At 35.2% G+C, this 19,714-nt stretch overlaps 1 protein-coding gene and 1 long non-coding RNA gene across 3 annotated transcripts; one reads left to right on the plus strand and one right to left on the minus strand.

Moving 5' to 3' along the window:
* Window positions 1-365: 365 nt before the first annotated feature.
* LOC142548730 (uncharacterized) lies at window positions 366-6,242 on the minus strand. 2 transcript variants are annotated; one of them, XR_012820992.1, is made up of 9 exons: window positions 5,493-6,242; window positions 3,675-3,751; window positions 3,022-3,190; window positions 2,364-2,452; window positions 2,099-2,263; window positions 1,931-2,008; window positions 1,344-1,447; window positions 995-1,231; window positions 366-920 (listed from the first exon to the last, which is right to left on the minus strand). XR_012820992.1 is itself a non-coding variant. In XM_075657227.1 (8 exons), exons 1-8 carry the CDS (start codon window positions 6,094-6,096, stop codon window positions 815-817), a joined length of 1,392 nt encoding a protein of 463 aa, XP_075513342.1. In that variant the 5' UTR covers window positions 6,097-6,241; the 3' UTR covers window positions 366-814. The 2 variants fall into 2 exon arrangements, 1 of the variants encoding a protein (XP_075513342.1); XM_075657227.1 differs by lacking the exon at window positions 995-1,231 and having other exon boundaries at window positions 5,493-6,241.
* Window positions 6,243-18,028: 11,786 nt separating this feature from the next.
* LOC142548732 (uncharacterized) lies at window positions 18,029-19,496 on the plus strand. The gene is made up of 2 exons (XR_012820993.1): window positions 18,029-18,165; window positions 18,330-19,496. It is a non-coding gene; the product is annotated as an uncharacterized LOC142548732 (long non-coding RNA).
* Window positions 19,497-19,714: the final 218 nt, after the last annotated feature.

The raw sequence follows: 19,714 nt of genomic DNA on the forward strand, positions 1-19,714 counted from the left end.
TCACGAGTCGTATTTTATAAGACGTATCTCTTATTTAGATATTACTATTATGTTAAGAATATTAGTTTTTACTATGAATATCGATAGAGTTCACTCGTCTCACAGATAATGATTCGTGAAACCGTCTCACAAAAGACCTACTCAAAACGATATTGGTCCATCGTTAAGAATCTGGCAAAAAAAAAAAGTTATATAACTTGTAAATTCAATATTCATCAACTTTCAAAACCAAATTTGAAAATCCTTAAATACACTATAGTTTTATTTTAATTTAGAATTTAAAAATATGAAAACCTTGTTGTGCCAAAAGATGAATATTCAGAATTCTAACGTGAACAATACTTCAAAATTTATAATTTATCGAAGAAAATGAAACCAACTGATGTCATTGCTCTCACGTAACAAAATATTTACAATAGAAAAAACAAGCAGAAAAGAAATTACATTCAAATGGACTACTATTTTGTTCACTGGAATAATACAATACCAACGTAAAACTTGACATTTCAAAAAATAATGTATAGTCCATTGATATCGAAGAAAAGAAAAAAACAATACACACAGATGTGGAACTCCAATGGTCCTTTGATCCATCATAGTTCTCAAGTTTGGATCAAACCCGTTCGTCGAATGACAGAGATACAAGTATAAAGACAGCATATAGAGATATTTTTCAGTAAATATGCTTTCTTAGAAATGGTCAAAGATCAAACACAAGGATCGACCTTACAGATCTTGTTTTTGTAGAACACCTTAAATTCGACATGAAGGGCTTCGAAAATGTGATTGTGGATTTCCGGATCAGGTTAGGGGATTAAAACAACTGGAAGAGGAGAGTAGTTGATCCATCCCCGTATGAACGGAGATCAGCAGGTCGAACCAATGCCCTGCATAAAGGGCAAGTCCTTTCTGTTTCGAACCTAAAAGAAGAAACAGCATTGAGATAAATGTCGAGGAGGTAGTTCTAACTAATTATTGAGGTATTCAAATCTACCCTTATTATTTCCCTTCACGAAGGTGGTCACTCAAAAAGTCTCTGGCTTTAACACATTAACATATCGGGAAAACCTCTCTTGCAGTTTTGAGGAAATAGCAAGGGAGGACTCCAAAACGACAAACACAAGTAATGAATGATTCTTGTGTCTGGCGGAAATTTTGATTGAAAGCAGATACACAAGCATGATTCCATAATTCACGACTGCTTGGCTCATACATGCCTATCGCCGGGTAACTAAGCAAAAATATAATACAGTCATATGAAAATGAAAATATGAGTGAAACTGTGTAATATCAAAAAAAAAAAAAAACTAATATAAATCAAGCACTTGCGGGGAAAACACTACCATTCTGAAACACAGTCTTCACAGAATATATGTTTGCATCGTAACAAAATTGGGGTGTGCATCTTCTCCTGGCATATAGCACATAAATCTCCTGTCGCATTCACCTGAGAATAATATTTTAATTTTCTGTTAGTATGCAACGAATTTTATATGCCAAATTCGATGCAAAGCTAATACTGTGGCACAACTTGGGTGTAATGGTAAAGTTAGTAACGATAACAAAAAAACTTCAGGGAACAACTCATCAACCTCTAGCCATGTCCACTCAACTCAGGAAAAAATAAGTCAAATAGATCTGAAAAATTATAATTTTATCAGTTCATCGTATCAATATTAGAAATATGGAAAGGTACTTTATGAGCTGTTGAGCAGATTGAGCTCATTTGTTCAGGAAATTAATTTGAAAATGTGGATAAAGAAGCACAAGTTTTATCGTGGTTGTTTGGCACAAACACAGAGCCAGACACCGAAGCCACCTAGAAAATTTAGGAGTAGACAAAACCATTTCAAAGCTATAATATTTTAGATTTTCATACGTGAAAGTTAAAAGAATGAATGAAAAATATAAGGCCACCAGAAATATCCACCTGTTCTGATGTGGCATAAGACCCATAATGAATGTCCTTCCTAGATAACGCCTTCAAAGCAGTAACAAAGGACCGAACCTGCAGAGCAAGAAGATAGACATAGAGCCAATGTCCTCTTAAGGTTTTTGTTTTCAAGATTAAAGGACCAGACACAATGGGAAGATATACCTTCTCAACAATAGATGTAAGCTTGAAAGTTAAATACAGCCCTGTAGTCAGTGATGAAAAAAGACTCCCATACTCTTTGTTTAAGAAGAATCTATACCATACAGGGGTTGGTAACAGGGCACGGTACAGAAGCAGCATGTACTCAACCAGAGTTAACAGCTGACCCTGAATGATCAATACACTGCCATTAGATTCCGGTTCAATTCAATTATACATTAAAAGATTGTATATTAGAAAGGTATCATCAACTCAGGGAAACTGTTACCTGTCTACGAAAATTGTGGCCTCTACCATCCTTATAATACATTAACAAAACCAACTTGAGGACCATAGCTGTCTGGCACACCATTGCATCTGGAAGTAACAAAATAAAGCAAACATAAGCCATATTTTCCAACATTATGAACTCAACAAAAAACCACCGAACCACATTAATGGAAAAAACTACCCGTCCAAAGAAAAGGTTAACGAATAAGGAGAGCAAATGACTAAAAAAAGGCATAACAAAAATACAAGCGAAAATTCACACGCATTGACAGATTCTCATATTACAGGCTTACAGCAGATATCCGGTGATTAGACAAAAGCGAGAACGCATACTCTGTGTGTGTGTGTGTGTGTGTGTGTGTGTGTGTGTGTGATGACAAGGGTAAGCTTTTCAGGCTCCATAGAATGAAAAGGAATGTGAGTCTAACACATAGCATTAGTAGCTACAATACTCCATAATTTATCAGGAAGTGGCATCTTACAAGCTATATTTGTTATAGGATGACGATTCAAACTAAAACTTCTTTTAAGTCCACAGTTAGTAGAGTGATCATTAAGGGACTCAATTCCTAAAAAAAGGTTTTTCTGGAAAAAAAAAAATCATTTCCTAGTTGAAAAAAGAACAAGAAGAAAAAGGATAAGGTGAAAAACCATACCGTTTACCAGGATGATAAATATTGCATGCCAAAAAGGCGGGGTGCCTTTCGGAGGAATCATAAGTAATGAATAGTAAAGAACATCCTTTCGATACCACCAGTAGATTCCAAAAACATGAAGCAAGAATACAAGGGAATAAACAGCAAGGACAGAAATCTTCCTCTCTCTCTGCGAAACCCAGCGTCAGTAAATTTTTAAGATTTGCATTTCAATCATCTTCTAAAGTGGAGCAATACGCTAAAAACTTTGGGTATTTTTCGTTTTGTTTTACATGTTTCCCAATATTTGATTTGAGAAAAAAAAAGTGAGTTTCTTGAAAAATGTATTTGGGAATTAAATAAAGGATTAGTTTTGTTTTTAGGGAAAAAATTTACTCCGGCGGTCAAATCGTGCAAGCCTTTATGAGGTGATTGATTTTTTGGTGTTATGGTGAACTTAAAAAATTGCAAAACATATCGTATTGTGCTACAATATAATACAATAATAGGTAATCATTGTGCTTTAGCTTTGAAATAGGTTTTTAGAAAATGAAATAAAAATAAGATAGTAGTGTTTTGGTTATCAAAGATTGGAAAATAGTTTCTGAAGAAAAACTAAACATAGTCTAAATTTTTATAACAAGGTTTAATTCCTCAGAAAACAAAAATCACACCTTTAGAGCGGTTTGCTTCCGAAGAATGTCATTGGACTTGTACAAGACAGCAGTGATCCAGATAATACCAAAAAATCCTGATTGCACATACTTGGAAAAGTCAAGAATTGAACAAAAATTGTCTCAAGCGGTTTATATATAGGTTTTAGAGACTTGAGAACAGATAACACCAGCTGTGGAATATCAATGGTATCACCAGTGTCATTTGACTCATTGCATAAAGAAATCATTGTTCTGTCGAGTACCAGAAGGGTGTTTTAGGAGCCATAAAAAAAAGAGTATGATCACAAGGCACGATATTAAAAACCCATTCAATTTCAAACAAGTTGGAGATAATGCTTCACTTCGAATCACTATTGATAAGACATCAATAATGATGAACAGAAAAAAGGTTTTCAAATACCACAAAATAACAATAACAGCACATATAGTTGCCAAAACAGGATAAAAGTATTAGTTTTCACGGAGTGGAATTCACATTTGGTGTTTTCTAACCACGATCACTGAAGATTCAAAAATATAACTAATGTAACGGATTTCCCACATCATCCCAAAATAAAAAGTATGCTATCATTTGAATTACATCTTTAGTTGAGAGACGTCAAATCCACAGATATAATAAATGCAAACCAAAAAGGCCGACTAGCACAAAGAGGATGTCTCATCAGTAAATTAGAGGGTAAAAAATCCACAGCACGGATAAACAGAATTTTTTTCAAATGAGCAGAAGATATGAGTCGATGGCAGTAGCTCGCTCCACATCCTACAGTTACCTATCTCCACTTGCACAATACTTGATGTTGAAAGTCATATCTGGTTAATATTACTCATCTAGTCTGCAGGTCCCTAATATTCAGGGAAAACAAGACAAGATGCAACACAAATCAATCTAAATAAGCTTAATACCTGCATCAAATACAAACAATTTGCAATTGACGTTGCAACAAACAGCAAACAATTTCCAGACAACTGTGGACAACTTTCCAAAGCCTATGACAAGACAAGCTTACCATAATTCACTGTAAGGTAATGCTTAAAATCATATACAATTAACATCATTCTATATAACATTTCCCAAAATATCTCACCCCAGGATAAAGAAGATAAACAAGCCATTCCAAAAAAGATATGTTCAATAAGAAATTGCTCTGCCGTCGAATGTTGAGATTCACAGGGAGACGAAGATCTGTCTTCAATACAGATCTTCGTCTCCTCAACAAAGTTTCTAGCTCCTGAAGTTCAGAGCAAGTGGTGTAACCGAGTCAAGCTCTGATAAAGCTTTCAAAATTTTAAAGGCTCGTGCCCAGGCTCATGATATTTCAAGTCAAGCTTGAGCCGCTCGTTGAGCTAGTTTTAGTGACAACTCAAATTCGAATACAAATACTACGCTACATTATGAAAAAGTATTGGAACAATTTTTTATTACAAGAAAATCTGACTTCGAAAATGACTTTTATTAGTTTTGTACTTCATATATGTATTAAAAGTATGAATAAAAATAGTAATGAAAAGCTCTTGAGTGCTCACAAATTTTCGAAAAAATATATAATAATTCGAGCTGGAACTCGAATCAAATGCCTATCGAGTAGGCTCAGCCAATCTTCCAATCCTTTTAGCATCTCCGGGCAACAGTAAACATATGAGTAGCCAAACAAAAAGACACTAAAATTCAAGAACACGGCTCATCTGAGAACATTAAAACACAAGGGAAATTGAAAATTTACCACAATGAATCCAATTATAATTCATTCATATAAAATCATCCATCAAACATCACAAACAAACTAAAATCCAAGCGTATCCCAATACAACGATTACCTTGAAAGTGTTGCCGGATGAAAACCACCAACAAAAGCAAAGCAAAGGGAAGAATCTGCTCAACCCACCTCGCCACCTGCTGTATGTCATATCTCTGATAAGCTGATGCCTCCCTATTCTGGTTATTACTGTTGTTATCATCGCCATTACTATTACCCCCATTCCCATTAACCCCCTCGCGAGGAACCATAGACTCGTCCGCACTCAATCCCACCCCCGACTCCTCCCCATTTTCACCACTATTTACAACCCCAACCCTATCTTGCTCACCAATTATCCGAATCGAAACTTCCCCGCGACTATTACTATTGTGGACAGTACCATCGACATCACCATCACCGTCAATCGAACCAGAATTGCTCGGGCCCTGAATATTTCCAACAGTCAGGTCATTGACCTCGCCAGACATAAGAGGACGCGCCTCCGAGTAAGGGTCATCGGGTCGTACTCTTAAAACCCCTGAATATTCCAGGAGCGATGAAATTGGAGACTGTAAGAGGCGGATAAAATGGAATCGAGGAGTTCTTGAGCTTCCCCCGTTGACACTCGATAATGAAATCGACGTTGAAGAATCTAAACTCGAATCAGAATTCGATGTCTCCATATAGAAAAATTCTTGAATATTAATCAAAAATCGCCAATTTCTTGGAAAATAATGGATTGTGCCATTGAGAAATTTATCAGTTTCGTAAATTGGCTCAGAAATTTTCACAGAAGAAAAGTCAGACGAGCCAAGGATTAAACAGTAAGGTTTACAATTATTCTTTTTAACAAAAAGAACACGTTATCACGACCGTACATACTACAATAATTTATATGGATTATATTATATTATATTATTATATATAATGAGAAACGATAATTTTTTACTTTAAATTTTATAATAATTTTAATTCGTAAATTATTTAAAAATGTAGATGAACTAAATTCTATAACTTTAGTATGTAAGTAATTCTCAAGATAATTTTTGAATGAATTCAGTCGATAGTTTAAAATTATTCAAATTAGTATTTGTGATATACGAAGTTATTTTATGTAGTTAATTATTAAAATTAAAAAGTATTTGTCTTTAAATTTTATTAAATTTATTGATATAATATAATGAGTATATTTAAATTCTAAATATTATTATAAAAATTGTTTATATAGATAACGTTTAAATGAGGATAACAATATTATATTGTTAAATTGATTTATTTATTTTGGATGAGTGAGACTATTTATCTAAAAAATCATATATTTTTTGTCTATAAAATTTTTAAACAATAAATAAATATTTTTCAAAAATTCAAATTTTTGTTAGATGAATAAATTTTGATTAAAATTTAAATTATTTTTACAGCATTTAAAAAAATATTTATATTGAAATTTTAGTTAAAATACATAATAATAATAATAATAATTTTAAAATAATCAATATATTAAAATTCACGACGACACTACTTTTAAAAATTGAAAAACTTAATATTATATAAAAATATATAATATAATAGAGAGTAATGATAACTAAATATATAAAAGTAACACAAAACTCGAAACTATAACTAAAATAAATCAAATGATATAACTCATGTAGATATTTAAATGTAGTTTATATTTTCAAATGACATCAAATTCAAATTTGAATTTTAAAAAATAAATTTAAAAACATTCGCATTTATTTTCTATTCATTTTGAATTTTTAATATTTAATATGATAAACGAATACATTATTGTGTCTGCATATATTTAATTATATATGGGATATGTTTGTTAATGTATGATATTTTCGAAAATATTAGTTATGATTTGATTTAATTATTAATTTTACATATAAAAATTATGGATAAATAAATAAAGAGTATCTCGTTTGTGAGACGATTTCATGTATATTTTTTTTCTGAGATCGGTCAATCTAATTCATACTTAAAGTGAAAAGTAATAATGTAAGGCCCGAGATTTTAATTACTGTAATCCGAGATTAATCTGAAATGATTTATTGATTAATTGATATGATTATAGACAGAAAAGATCAGACCGGGAGAGCCGAAAGAAGATTTGACATTTTGTGCAAGAGGGTCCCCGCGCACATGCGCGACATGTATAAGCGCACATGCGCGAGGAAGACAGAACCATGTGCGCACATGCCGCGCGAGAGGTCCAGAGAGTTGGGCGCACATGCGCGACCTCAATACGCGCACATGCGCGGAACGTCCAGAGAGTTCGGCGCACATGCGCGGCAGAAGGCGCGCATATGCGCGAGCCATGCGAGAAGCCAAGGGAGAATTCCAGAGAGTTCGGCGCATATGCGCGACGTAGATGGCGCACATGCGCGTGATGGGCAGAATGTTCGGCGCATATGCGCGGAAGTGATTGGCGCATATGCGCGAGAAGACGAAATGCTGGTCCGAACAACCGGCGCATATGCGCGCAACGTGCAGGACATGCACGACGCCACTTGTCTTTTGAGGTGCAACGTGTGTGTATATATATATATATATGTATATATATATATATATATGTGTGTGTGTTGCAATTCAGAATAATTGAGCAAAAGGAATCCGAAAGGAAACGCTGGGAGAATTGATATTTCTTTTGCGATTGTGCAAAATCCGTCCGTCTGTTTTTGAATCCGACTTCAGTACCGAGTTCCTATCAACGCAGACTACAACTGGACGTAAGTTTTGTTACGTTTAGATACGGTTGAAATTATGATGTTGTAAGAATTGAATAGGAATCATATATGGTGTTTCTGATACAGTGGATATCGTATAATCGAAGACAGATTAAAGAACAGACTGGTTATGTAATTGTTATGATTTTTGAAATTGATTAATTGAGATTCGATATCAGATTTGTATTGTTATTGAAATTATGAGTTACACCGATATCGATTATGAGTTCTGGTATTGTATCTGTGATGTTGAGATTGACGGGGTTATCGAGACTGTATTGTTATGCCGTCGAAACATCCGTAAATTGATATTGATCAGACTCGGTATTGGTTGAGATGGTATTGTGGTATCATATGTCGATTGGCATTGATCAGATTATGTTTTGATTTGAGTATTAATCAGAACAGGTTTTGAACTGAGTTATATACTGATATTGTATCTATGCGATTGTCATTATCAGATTGCGTATGGACAGAGTTGACTTCGATACTTCGTCTTCGTTGGACCGAGAAGATAAAGGTATAAATTAATGTTGAGTTGTGATTGCACAACTCGAGTGAGGTTTGGCTCGAGTTTTCCTAAATCACATACTTTACCTTATTGTATTGATTTGATTGATATACTTGCTCTCTTGATTGATAGATAGCAGGTATTAGACGAGTAATCTTGTGACAGAAGCGCCTGATAGTGGCGGGATCACCACGGGCACATTGCACGATGTCACAAGATAGTGTATTGGCGATAGTGCCAAAGTCTGTCACCGGATGATTGGCTATCGATGTGGATAGAAATGTGGCTTCTTTATTACTGGTGATCGGTACTGTATCGATGTGGATAGAATCGTAACTCTTCTATTACTGGTGATCGATATCATATCGATGTGGATAGAATCGGAGTTTCTTCTATTACTGGTGATCGATACTATATCGATGTGGATAGAATCAGAGCTTCTTCTATTACTGATGATCGATACCCTATCGACGTGGATAGAACTGGAGTCTTTTCTATTACTGTTGGTCGATATGGGAATGCCAACTTCTGGAAACCGGGATTCCTAGACTAGGATTGAGTCTAGTCTTAAATGTGGAGTCATGAGTCTAATTGACAGTTATATTGATTTATGTTGATTATGTTCCTGAATATGGTACATGATGAGTTATGTTCCTGATGATGATACATGTTTAGAATAGGATTTATTCTTGATATGGATTTATATTCTGATTTGAATACATGTTAGACATATCTGTTATATGCTTTTATATTGTTTTATGATTGCATGTATACATGATTTATACTGAGAATGTAATTCTCACCGGAGTTATCCGGCTGTTGTCTTGTTTGTATGTGTGCATGGCAACAGGTGGGATATGATCAGGGTCAAAAAGAGAAAGAGGCTGGACTAGATAGCGTAGAGATCCGGGCTTCGAAGCAACTTAGGATTCAGCACTGAGATATAGTCGAATCTAGTTGAATTTCTTGTAGATAATACAAGATTTGTATATTTATGTTTAATATGTAATTTGAATTGAATTACATTACGTTTCCGCTTTGTATTTTTAAAAAAAATTAGATCCTGTTTATTATAATTATTTGAAATATTCCTAAAGACGATTAAGGAATGAATTAGCGTCCGGGTCCCCACAACAGGTGGTATCAGAGCATTAGGTTCCAGAACAGTAGGTTCTAGAACTGTAGGTTCCTGAGATTGAGATAGAAGAGAGTGAGCGGGGTAGATTGAGTTTCTTTCCTGCATGTGATTGCTAGCATGTGATTTACTTATAATGTTGACTTACATTGTGTATGCTAGCATGATATTATGTTTACTGCTTTTAAATACATGTTACCTGAATACCTGAGTTGATTTGGTAATATGTCTGATTTGAAAATAAATCAGAACCAATTCTTGATCAGAAGGTAAGCTGATCAGAAAGGGACTGAGATTGATTTATCTCATGTGATACTAACCCTTGTGGTAATCAGATATACCTCCAAGAAGAATTCGAGAATTGGGTAGTACTTCGATTGATCAGATGGATGAGACATAAACTTTGATGGAAACACAGATGAAGAAGTTTCAGTCATTGCAACCGCCAATTCTGAGGGGTATTGAGGCGCCAGTCGATTGTGAGAATTGGCTAGAGGACATAGAAACGTTAGTTGAATTTCTTGGTTTTACAGATGATTGCAGAGTTAAACTGGTTGGAAATCAACTACGGGAAGTCGCTAGGAGTTGGTGGATTACAACCAAAAGAGTATTAGAACAGCGGGGTACGGTGATTACGTGGGAAGTCTTTAAAGCTGAATTTTATCGAAGATTCTTCTCAGGATCGTACCGAGAGGACAAGAGAGCAGAGTTTGAGAATTTGAGACAAGGCCAACTGAATATTGAAGAATATGTTGCTAAATTCTCTACTCTACTGCGTTTTGTTCCTCAGATAGCTGGGAATGATGAAGCTGTAGCTGAGCAAGTTCATCAAAGGATTGAATTCAGAGATAGTTGCATTGATAAATATGCAGCGACCTTACCATTTTGCTGATACTTTGAATAAAGCGAAAAGAGCTGAGGCGAATCTGATTAGACAACAAGAAAGGTTGTGTGCAATGCAACCTCAGACACAACAATTCCCTCTCCGATTGGATAGTGGCAATACGAGTGAGAAGCAAGATTTGCTGAAAGCTCGAAAGAAACAGTTCAAGAAGTTAGGGAGCGGTTCATCTAGCTCCAGTGGTTCTAGCCCGAGTTATACTGGAGTTTATTGCAGGACTTGCGGAGGGAGACATCCCATGGAGCAGTGCCAGGGAGTGACTGGTAGGTGCAATATCTGTAAACAGCAAGGACACTTTGGTAAAGTCTGTCCACAGAGAGGTTCCCGAAGATTTCAGGGAGCAGAATCATCTGGTGACAGTGATCGAGGAACAGACCCAGGACACATGTGATGATATAGTGGCAGGTAATAATCTTTTATGATTATGTTGCATATGTATTGATATATACTAATGCATTCTCTACGATTATCTTTGACTGAGTTGTATTGATATATGTTGTACCTGCTGGGTCTGTATTACTGTAGTATTGATCCTTGTACCTTTTGGGGAAAGGAATTGATATCAGTGAATTATGGGATATATTGTGTACTACAGTAAAAAGAGAATGAGATTGAATTAGATTGTATTGTACTTGTGTTATCTGATTCTGACTACATGATTGATATCGATATATCGAACAAGTACAGAGTTGTTATAGATTCTTGCCAGGAGATGGTAAGATTCGGACCTGAAATGGCCGATAAACGAATGATATACGGTAAGGATTCTCGATTTTGAATTCCTTGATATCCGTATTATGTATGATTCGATGATTATCGAAAAGAATGGAGTAATTCTTATGTATTCAGTTGATTACTGAAGTTGAGCCTATCTGGAAATGATTTGTCAGTAGCAGGAGAGTTGCTATAGTCGTTCCAGATGAAATCCGGGTTTGTCTTATATCCGAGAGAGCGACTTCAGCCTTGATTGGGTATCAGGTATGAATTTCATTTTAGACTTCTGTACAGAATGATATTGATTGAATTGAAAGAACTGAAATGTCAGTTAGAAGATTTATTGCCTGAGAGTTAGAGTTACATTTGATTATGTGTTCCTCTGGGAAATACTTCAGTTCTGTGTATGGGTTGATAAATCCTGTGTTTTGAAGTGTTCTGATGACTTTATGCTCATTTTATCTATGATATTTTGATATATTCGCAGCGTATGATTGATTGAATCGAACAGTTGAAATTTGTATTGAATATTTGGGAACTGAGATTGTTGTATACAGAATTGTTCGGCTATGAATTCAGATTGCAACAGATTGCATTCAGAGTCTGTGATATCTGAAGATAGTATATTGATTGATTGTAGCACAGTTGAGACAATGATCAGTGGCTGAAAACGACATTAAAAATGACAGAATTTCAGAACATTCAAGCCGGCTCAGAGCTGATGTTGAAAATTACAGCAGTTCCGAAGTTTGATCAGATTGTTCAGAACTTGATTTCGATAGTCAGAACAGTATGTCAATCAGAATACCAGGTAGGTAATGCTTTATTTTATATAATTAGCTAATTTGTTTGTGTCAGATATTTCGAATTTGAAATGACAGGTATTGTCAGAGGCACATAGTAGTAGATTCCGTATTATTCTAGTAACAAGAAATGTGTGATAATACGAACGGACAGTTTTGATGTAAACAAATGAAATCAGTTATGTCAGAATTTGTATTGAAATGTCTAAATCGCTGACAGATGGGGACAGGAAGATAGAAACCAGAAGATTGAATATACAGATTATTGATTCCTGAATAGAAATAGGAGTACAATTCTATGGATCTGGTGATAGACTTACCGACATCGTGCCAAGAATGTACTAGGATGTGGTTATGATTGAACGATTGTTCAAATTTGCATATGTATATTGTACAGGATGACGTACAGATATGACAAGACGACGGAGAGGTATGTCAGAAAAGGGGGTCAGATTGTAGTGAATGCCAGAGTCAATTATATCATACCGTGATTTTTGATTGATTTTATACTTTTGGCAGAATGTATAGCATGATTTTTCATCTATGGTTTATAGATTGACGGATAGTCAGAGCGAACTATCTAGATACTAGAGGATATCCAGGAACTGTAGTGCTGGATTTTAGCACTAGTGACTTGATGTCTTGTCACTTTATGAATTATTGTATAATGATAGCTATCAAACGAGTATTGAGATAGCTACAGACGAGACATTGTACAGTGAGAACTGCGATTTCCTTCGTATGGGGATAATATTGCGGTGATGCCTGAGATTGAATTTGACGGTATCCAAGAGCTGATAAAGAAAATGAAACTGATTCAGAAACAAATGAGGATAGCTCGGAAATTGATATGAAATATGCCAACGTCAGGTGATGACTGTTGGTATTTGAAGCCGAGATTGAGTTCTTAAGAGCTATTGATTGGTATATACGGATGTTGTATAGCCAGTATTTGCAATTGATTTTATCAGAATGATCTTAAGTAGTATGATGATATTATACTTCTTGAATTCTTCTTCAAATTGAAATCAGGGATGCGTGAAAGCATGAAAATTCAGAATGAAGACTATTCTGTTGTTGGAAATACGGTAAAGTTAGCAGGGCATTAAAAGAGACATAATCTGATATGAGATTGAGATTTCAGAATGATTTTATAGAATAAATTTTCTGAAGTAACCTCTATTATACATTTCTTCTTTATCTGATTTGATTGCCTGTGATTTCGAGGACGAAATCATATCTTAGAGGGGGAGAAATGTAAGTCCCGAGATTTTAATTAATGTAATCCGAGATTAATCTGAAATGATTTATTGATTAATTGATATGATTATAGACAGAAAAGATCAGAACGGGAGAGCCGAAAGAAGATTTGAAATTTTGTGCAAGAAGGGTCCCCGCGCACATGCGCGACATGTATGGACGCACATGCGCGAGGAAGACAGAACCATGCGCGACTTAGATTCGCGCATATGCGCGAGAGGTCCAGAGAGTTGGGCGCACATGCGCGACCTCAATACGCGCACATGCGCGGAACGTCCAGAGAGTTCGGCGCACATGCGCGGCAGAAGGCGCGCATATGCGCGAGCCATGCGAGAAGCCAAGGGAGAATTCCAGAGAGTTCGGCGCATATGCGCGACGTAGATGGCGCACATGCACGTGATGGGCAGAATGTTCGGCGCATATGCGCAGAAGTGATTGGCGCATATGCGCGAGAAGACGAAATGCTGGTCTGAACAACCGGCGCATATGCGCGACTCTGTTCGCGCATATGCGCGCAACGTGCAGGACATGCACGACACCACTTGTCTTTTGAGGTGCAACGTGTATATATATATATATGTATATATGTTGCAATTCAGAATAATTGAGCAAAAGGAATCCGAAGGGAAACGCTGGGAGAATTGATATTTCTTTTGCGATTGTGCAAAATCCGTCCGTCTGTTTTTGAATCCGACTTCAGTACCGAGTTCCTATCAACGCAGGCTACAACTGGACGTAAGTTTTGTTACATTTAGGTACGGTTTGAAATTATGATGTTGTTAGAATTGAATAGGAATCATATATGGTGTTTCTGATACAGTGGACATCGTATAATCGAAGACAGATCAAAGAACATACTGATTATGTAATTGTTATGATTTTTGGAATTGATTAATTGAGATTCGATATCAGATTTGTATTGTTATTGAAATTATGAGTTACACCGATATGGATTATGAGTTCTGGTATTGTATCTGTGATGTTGAGATTGACGGGGTTATCGAGACTGTATTGTTATGCCGTCGAAACATCCGTAAATTGATATTGATCAGACTCGGTATTGGTTGAGATGGTATTGTGGTATCATATGTCGATTGGCATTGATCAGATTATGTTTTGATTTGAGTATTAATCAGAACAGGTTTTGAACTGAGTTATATACTGATATTGTATCTATGCGATTGTCATTATCAGATTGGGTATGGACAGAGTTGACTTCGATACTTCGTCTTCGTCGGACCGAAAAGATAAATGTATAAATTGATGTTGAGTTGGGATTGCACAACTCGAGTGAGGTTTGGCTCGAGTTTCCCTAAATCACATACTTTACCTTATTGTATTGATTTGATTGATATACTTGCTCTCTTAATTGATAGATAGCAGGTATTAGACGAGTAATCTTATGACAGAAGCGCCTGATAGTGGCGGGATCACCACGGGCACATTGCACGATGTCACAAGATAGTGTATTGGCGATAGTGCCAAAGTCTGTCACCGGATGATTGGCTATCGATGTGGATAGAAATGTGGCTTCTTTTATTACTGGTGATCGGTACTGTATTGATGTGGATAGAATCGTAACTCTTCTATTACTGGTGATCGATATCATATCGATGTGGATAGAATCGGAGTTTCTTCTATTACTGGTGATCGATACTATATCGATGTGGATAGAATCAGAGCTTCTTCTATTACTGGTAATCGATACCCTATCGACGTGGATAGAACTGGAGTCTTTTCTATTACTGTTGATCGATATGGGAATGCCAACTTCTGGAAACCGGGATCCCTAGACTAGGATTGAGTCTAGTCTTAAATGTGGAGTCATGAGTCTAATTGACAGTTATATTGATTTATGTTGATTATGTTCCTGAATATGGTACATGATGAGTTATGTTCCTGATGATGGTACATGTTTAGAATAGGATTTATTCTTGATATGGATTTATATTCTGATTTGAATACATGTTAGACATATCTGGTATATGCTTTTATATTGTTTTTATGATTGTATGTATACATGATTTATACTGAGAATGTAATTCTCACCGGAGTTATCCGGCTGTTGTCTTGTTTGTATGTATGCATGGCAACAGGTGGGATAGGATCAGGGTCAAAAAGAGAAAGAGGCTGGACTAGATAGCGTGGAGATCCGGGCTTCGAAGCAACTTAGGATTCAGCACTGAGATATAGTCGAATCTAGTTGAATTTCTTGTAGATAATACAAGATTTATATATTTATGTTTAATATGTAATTTGAATTGAATTACATTACGTTTCGCTTTGTATTTTAAAAAAAAAATTAGACCCTGTTTATTATAATTGTTTGAAATATTCCTAAAGACGATTAAGGAATGAATTAGCGTCCGGGTCCCCACAAATAAATCGTGACTTCTTAAACAAAAAGTACTGCAAAAAAATGATGTATAGATATATTAAACTATCGCATAGCACGTATACTATTTCGTATCATTGTTAACGTACAAGGAACGTAGACTACGGACGAGTCAACATAACCTGAGTTCACCATTATTGAAATACTTAGCGATTAAAGTAAACATTTTATTATATAAATCACGTAGGGTTAGACCGTAAGTGATACTGAGAGAAAACGGTACTATCATAAATCCAATTTGGTCCCAAATCGCAATTGAGCAGAAAATGGAGGGCGAGAACAAGATTGTGACAAAAACTTATATGAGACGGTCTCACGGGTCGTATTTTGTGAGACGGATATCTTACTTAGGTCATCCATGAAAAAATATTACTTTTTATGCTAAGAATATTACTTTTATTGTTAATATCGGTAGGGTTGACCTATCTCACAAGAGACCTACTCCAAGATTATTAATGTTTTATTCTCCATGTTTTAGTTTATTCGTGTAGAAATTTATTTTATGAATTATAAATTCATTGATGAAAAGGGAAAAGGAACGCTTGAACTCAGTTCCTACATTGATGAATACGATCGTGATTGAAATTATGACGAGTTATATATTTGTGTATTGATAAGATCATTCAGTATTTCTTGAGATATATGGTTTTTTCAGGGAAAAAATTGATAAAAAAAATATTTTATTAACTATCATGTGTTTTATATTGGGTTTAGACTTTCAATATTATCATCCACTATTGATTAGTCAATTCGTAAATCTATAGCATCATTAATATATAACTAGTTAATAAAGTTGAAATTTAATTAAAAAAAACAAGAAACAAAATTATAATTTAGTATCATATAAGAGTAAAGTTGAAAGAAAAAATTGGTGTCTTTCTTAAGTGGTTACTATCATGTCCTCAACTTTAATAAAATAGAATAGATTTGACCAAAACTTTTGAAATTGGAAATAAATATTTATAGCTTATTCTACTTAATTCAAATTTGAAAAAAAAAATACAATTATAAATGATAATAAGATATACGAGTATGATATGAATATTCGATCATCTGATGGGTATGAGGACGAATATGAAATTGAATACCATATCAAAATTAGATGAAAATGAATATAATAAATGAAGATGATAACGAAAGATACAAAATCATGATTCAAAACGACTCATTATCATCCCTAATTCTCATATAATAAATTATATATTATTGCTTTTTTCATTGTTTCCATAAAAACGAATGCCCATCTATAAAATTTACAGAATAACCCACTCCATATTAGATTCGTTTGGAGATCGACCATCGTGCTCGTCTCACAAAATTGACCTGTAAGACATATGAATTTTTGTGTTAAATCACAAAGGAAACGTATGGTTCAACTTTGATTGAAAACATTTGTACGCAAACCAAATCAACGTTTTTTGTTCTAAAAATATATTGGTTATGTGCAAAATCTCTTATATTTTTTAAATGGACTCCACGAACAGTTAAAGTTTATATATTTGAACTTAATTGATTCAAATATTTTTAATTCAACTAAATTACTTTAATCGTAAATTTATTATAATATTGTTCTAATAATATTGTTCTGTGCGCGGCTCTATATATAGATGGTATTTTGTTTTATAATTTTAATCAATTATTTATTTTAAAAAATGATATTCTCAATTAACGGAAGTAATTTTAATTTCACTCCACTGGGGTTAGTAGGCTCTATATAAATGGTCTTGCAGACTTCGTAAGAAGCGGTTTGATTAATTTTCTTCCAGCAAGTCAATCGATCATACTCCGAGTTTGTGATGTCCGTGAATCTAATCTAATCCTGTTGGAAAATTTCAAGCAGAAACAAAAGAGAAAGAAAATGGAGAATTCTTCATCATCAAGATTTGTTTTCAGGTATTTTCATCACTTTGCATCGAAGTCCGCTTCATCGGCACCCAATGTTTCGAAATTGCACGGGAATCTGGACCCATATGTCAGATTTTTGCTGAACAGAAGTAATTTGGGGTCTACGTACTTTTCATCTAAGAATTATGAGACAGGCTCTAAAAAAATTGCGGAAAAAATGAGAAACCCTGGGGCAACTGTTACGAAGGCGTTTACACGCTATAGGGAGGCGGGGAGGCTTCAAATGGAGGCATTTTGGAAGAGAAATTATTTGGTGATACTGGGTGCTGGTGGGCTGGTGGTGTGCATTTTGCTGTGTTGGGTCTTGTCTGGGATTGCTAATATGTTTATTGGGTTTTCTGAAGGCATGGCAAAGTATGAATTTCTAGCTCTTTCATCGGCTATTGTGCATTCACGGTGAGCTCTGATCTCGGGTTTCCAACGTTTGTAGGCATTGTCCAACCTTACTTTATGTTGCAATTTAGTGCTGGAATTGGTTAATTATTCCATTGATGATAAAGGGAATAACTTTTATAGTGTTCATAATCTAATGACGTGTTTTTATGGTTTTGCTATGGTAGATTTGGGAGAATATGACTTCAACTGTCTAGTGGCACATACATTTATTTGTTTCCTCGTGTTGAACCTGTATATACATTACACCTTTCCAGCGACCATAGCATGATGACAAATCAGTATACAGACAGGGCCACAATCACTTTTATTCGTCTGCTGCGTTACGGTGAAGGCTCAACATCAAATGATTTGAATTGGACATCAGACAATTGACATATTAAAGGAGAAGAGAGATGATACTTTGCAGATGGCTTAAAATTATGAATTGAACTTCTCTTATCTTGGAAAAACTGTTTGCACCGGCTTTCTTAATCTTGCATGCAGTGCTGATTTTAGCAAATAAAGAAAAATACCCCTGCCCCTTCCATTTTGGTGTGGCATATGTTTGGAAATTATAATGCAATGTACTTGTAGTCTACAGGTTTTACCATTCATTTCCAGTCTTGTGAATTTAATATGCACATCTATGTCCAAATAAATCGTGAACTTTGTTGTGTTTATGTACATTCAAATCAAATGGGTGTGCTATTCTAGTTTACTTTCAAATGCCTCCAAGCATCAGATTTGCATCGATTCTCAATTAATAGAGTTTTTAGAGTTGACTTCTGTTGGGTATGTACAAACTCCTACAATAATTTCTATTGCTACCTATTGGCAGTATGATATGAAGTTACTGGCAGTGGATATTCCCATGGCAAGCGGACCTGATCAACGGCTGTTTTTGATCGGGGATGAAGAAGAGTATCGGATTGGTGGCGGTTTGATTTCTGAACTACGAGATCCTGTTGTCAGAGCTATGGCAGCAACTAAGGAGTTTGAAGATCGTGATGAAATGGAGGATGAGGAGGATGCTGTAAGGGAACTTCAAGAAGCAGAAAGAAAACGTCGGGAAGAGATCGAAAAGCTGGAAAGAAATGACACTCAGTAGCTAACTAGCTATTTTACAGTTTTTCACATCCGTTTTGTTCCTTTATTTTACCTTTCATTCTGGAGCTCTTCTGTAGAGCTTGTATCTTAGCCTAACAAAAAAGTGCTTTTCGTATATAGGGCACATAATATTGGTACAGCAAAACCAATTATAGAGTTCGTCACTATGTCCTAAGGGTATTAACATTATATTGGCTCGAAATGGATTATTCGTCCCTTTCATTCAGATTCAGGATTGAACACGAGTTGAGCTGGTTTGTAAATTTTTCCAATATATTTTCTTATCATTTGGTTTGGCCTTGAAATGAATGCAGGCATTTTTGGGTATATTTGAAGCTGATTTTGAGTTTAAATGATTTTTTGTTTGATAATTTGAGAATCAGAGGAGAAGAATAACGTATTTGGTAACTGAATTAAATCAACTCACAAGTTTGATTTTGAGCTTTAATTTGAGGTAAATTCA

The sequence above is a fragment of the Primulina tabacum genome, chromosome 6, assembly GCF_025594145.1.
Source record: "Primulina tabacum isolate GXHZ01 chromosome 6, ASM2559414v2, whole genome shotgun sequence".
NCBI lineage: Eukaryota > Viridiplantae > Streptophyta > Magnoliopsida > Lamiales > Gesneriaceae > Primulina > Primulina tabacum.

What these genes read in the sequence shown, in the direction of transcription:
- LOC142548730 (XM_075657227.1), bottom strand. Translation starts at nt 6,096, where the DNA reads ATGGAGACATCGAATTCTGATTCGAGTTTAGATTCTTCAACGTCGATT. An exon ending in GGAAGCAAACCGCTCTAAAG is followed by an intron (nt 3,191 to 3,674) that starts GTGTGATTTTTG and finishes TGGGTTTCGCAG; the next exon opens with AGAGAGAGGAAGATTTCTGT. An exon ending in GCCACAATTTTCGTAGACAG is followed by an intron (nt 2,264 to 2,363) that starts GTAACAGTTTCC and finishes TTGATCATTCAG; the next exon opens with GGTCAGCTGTTAACTCTGGT.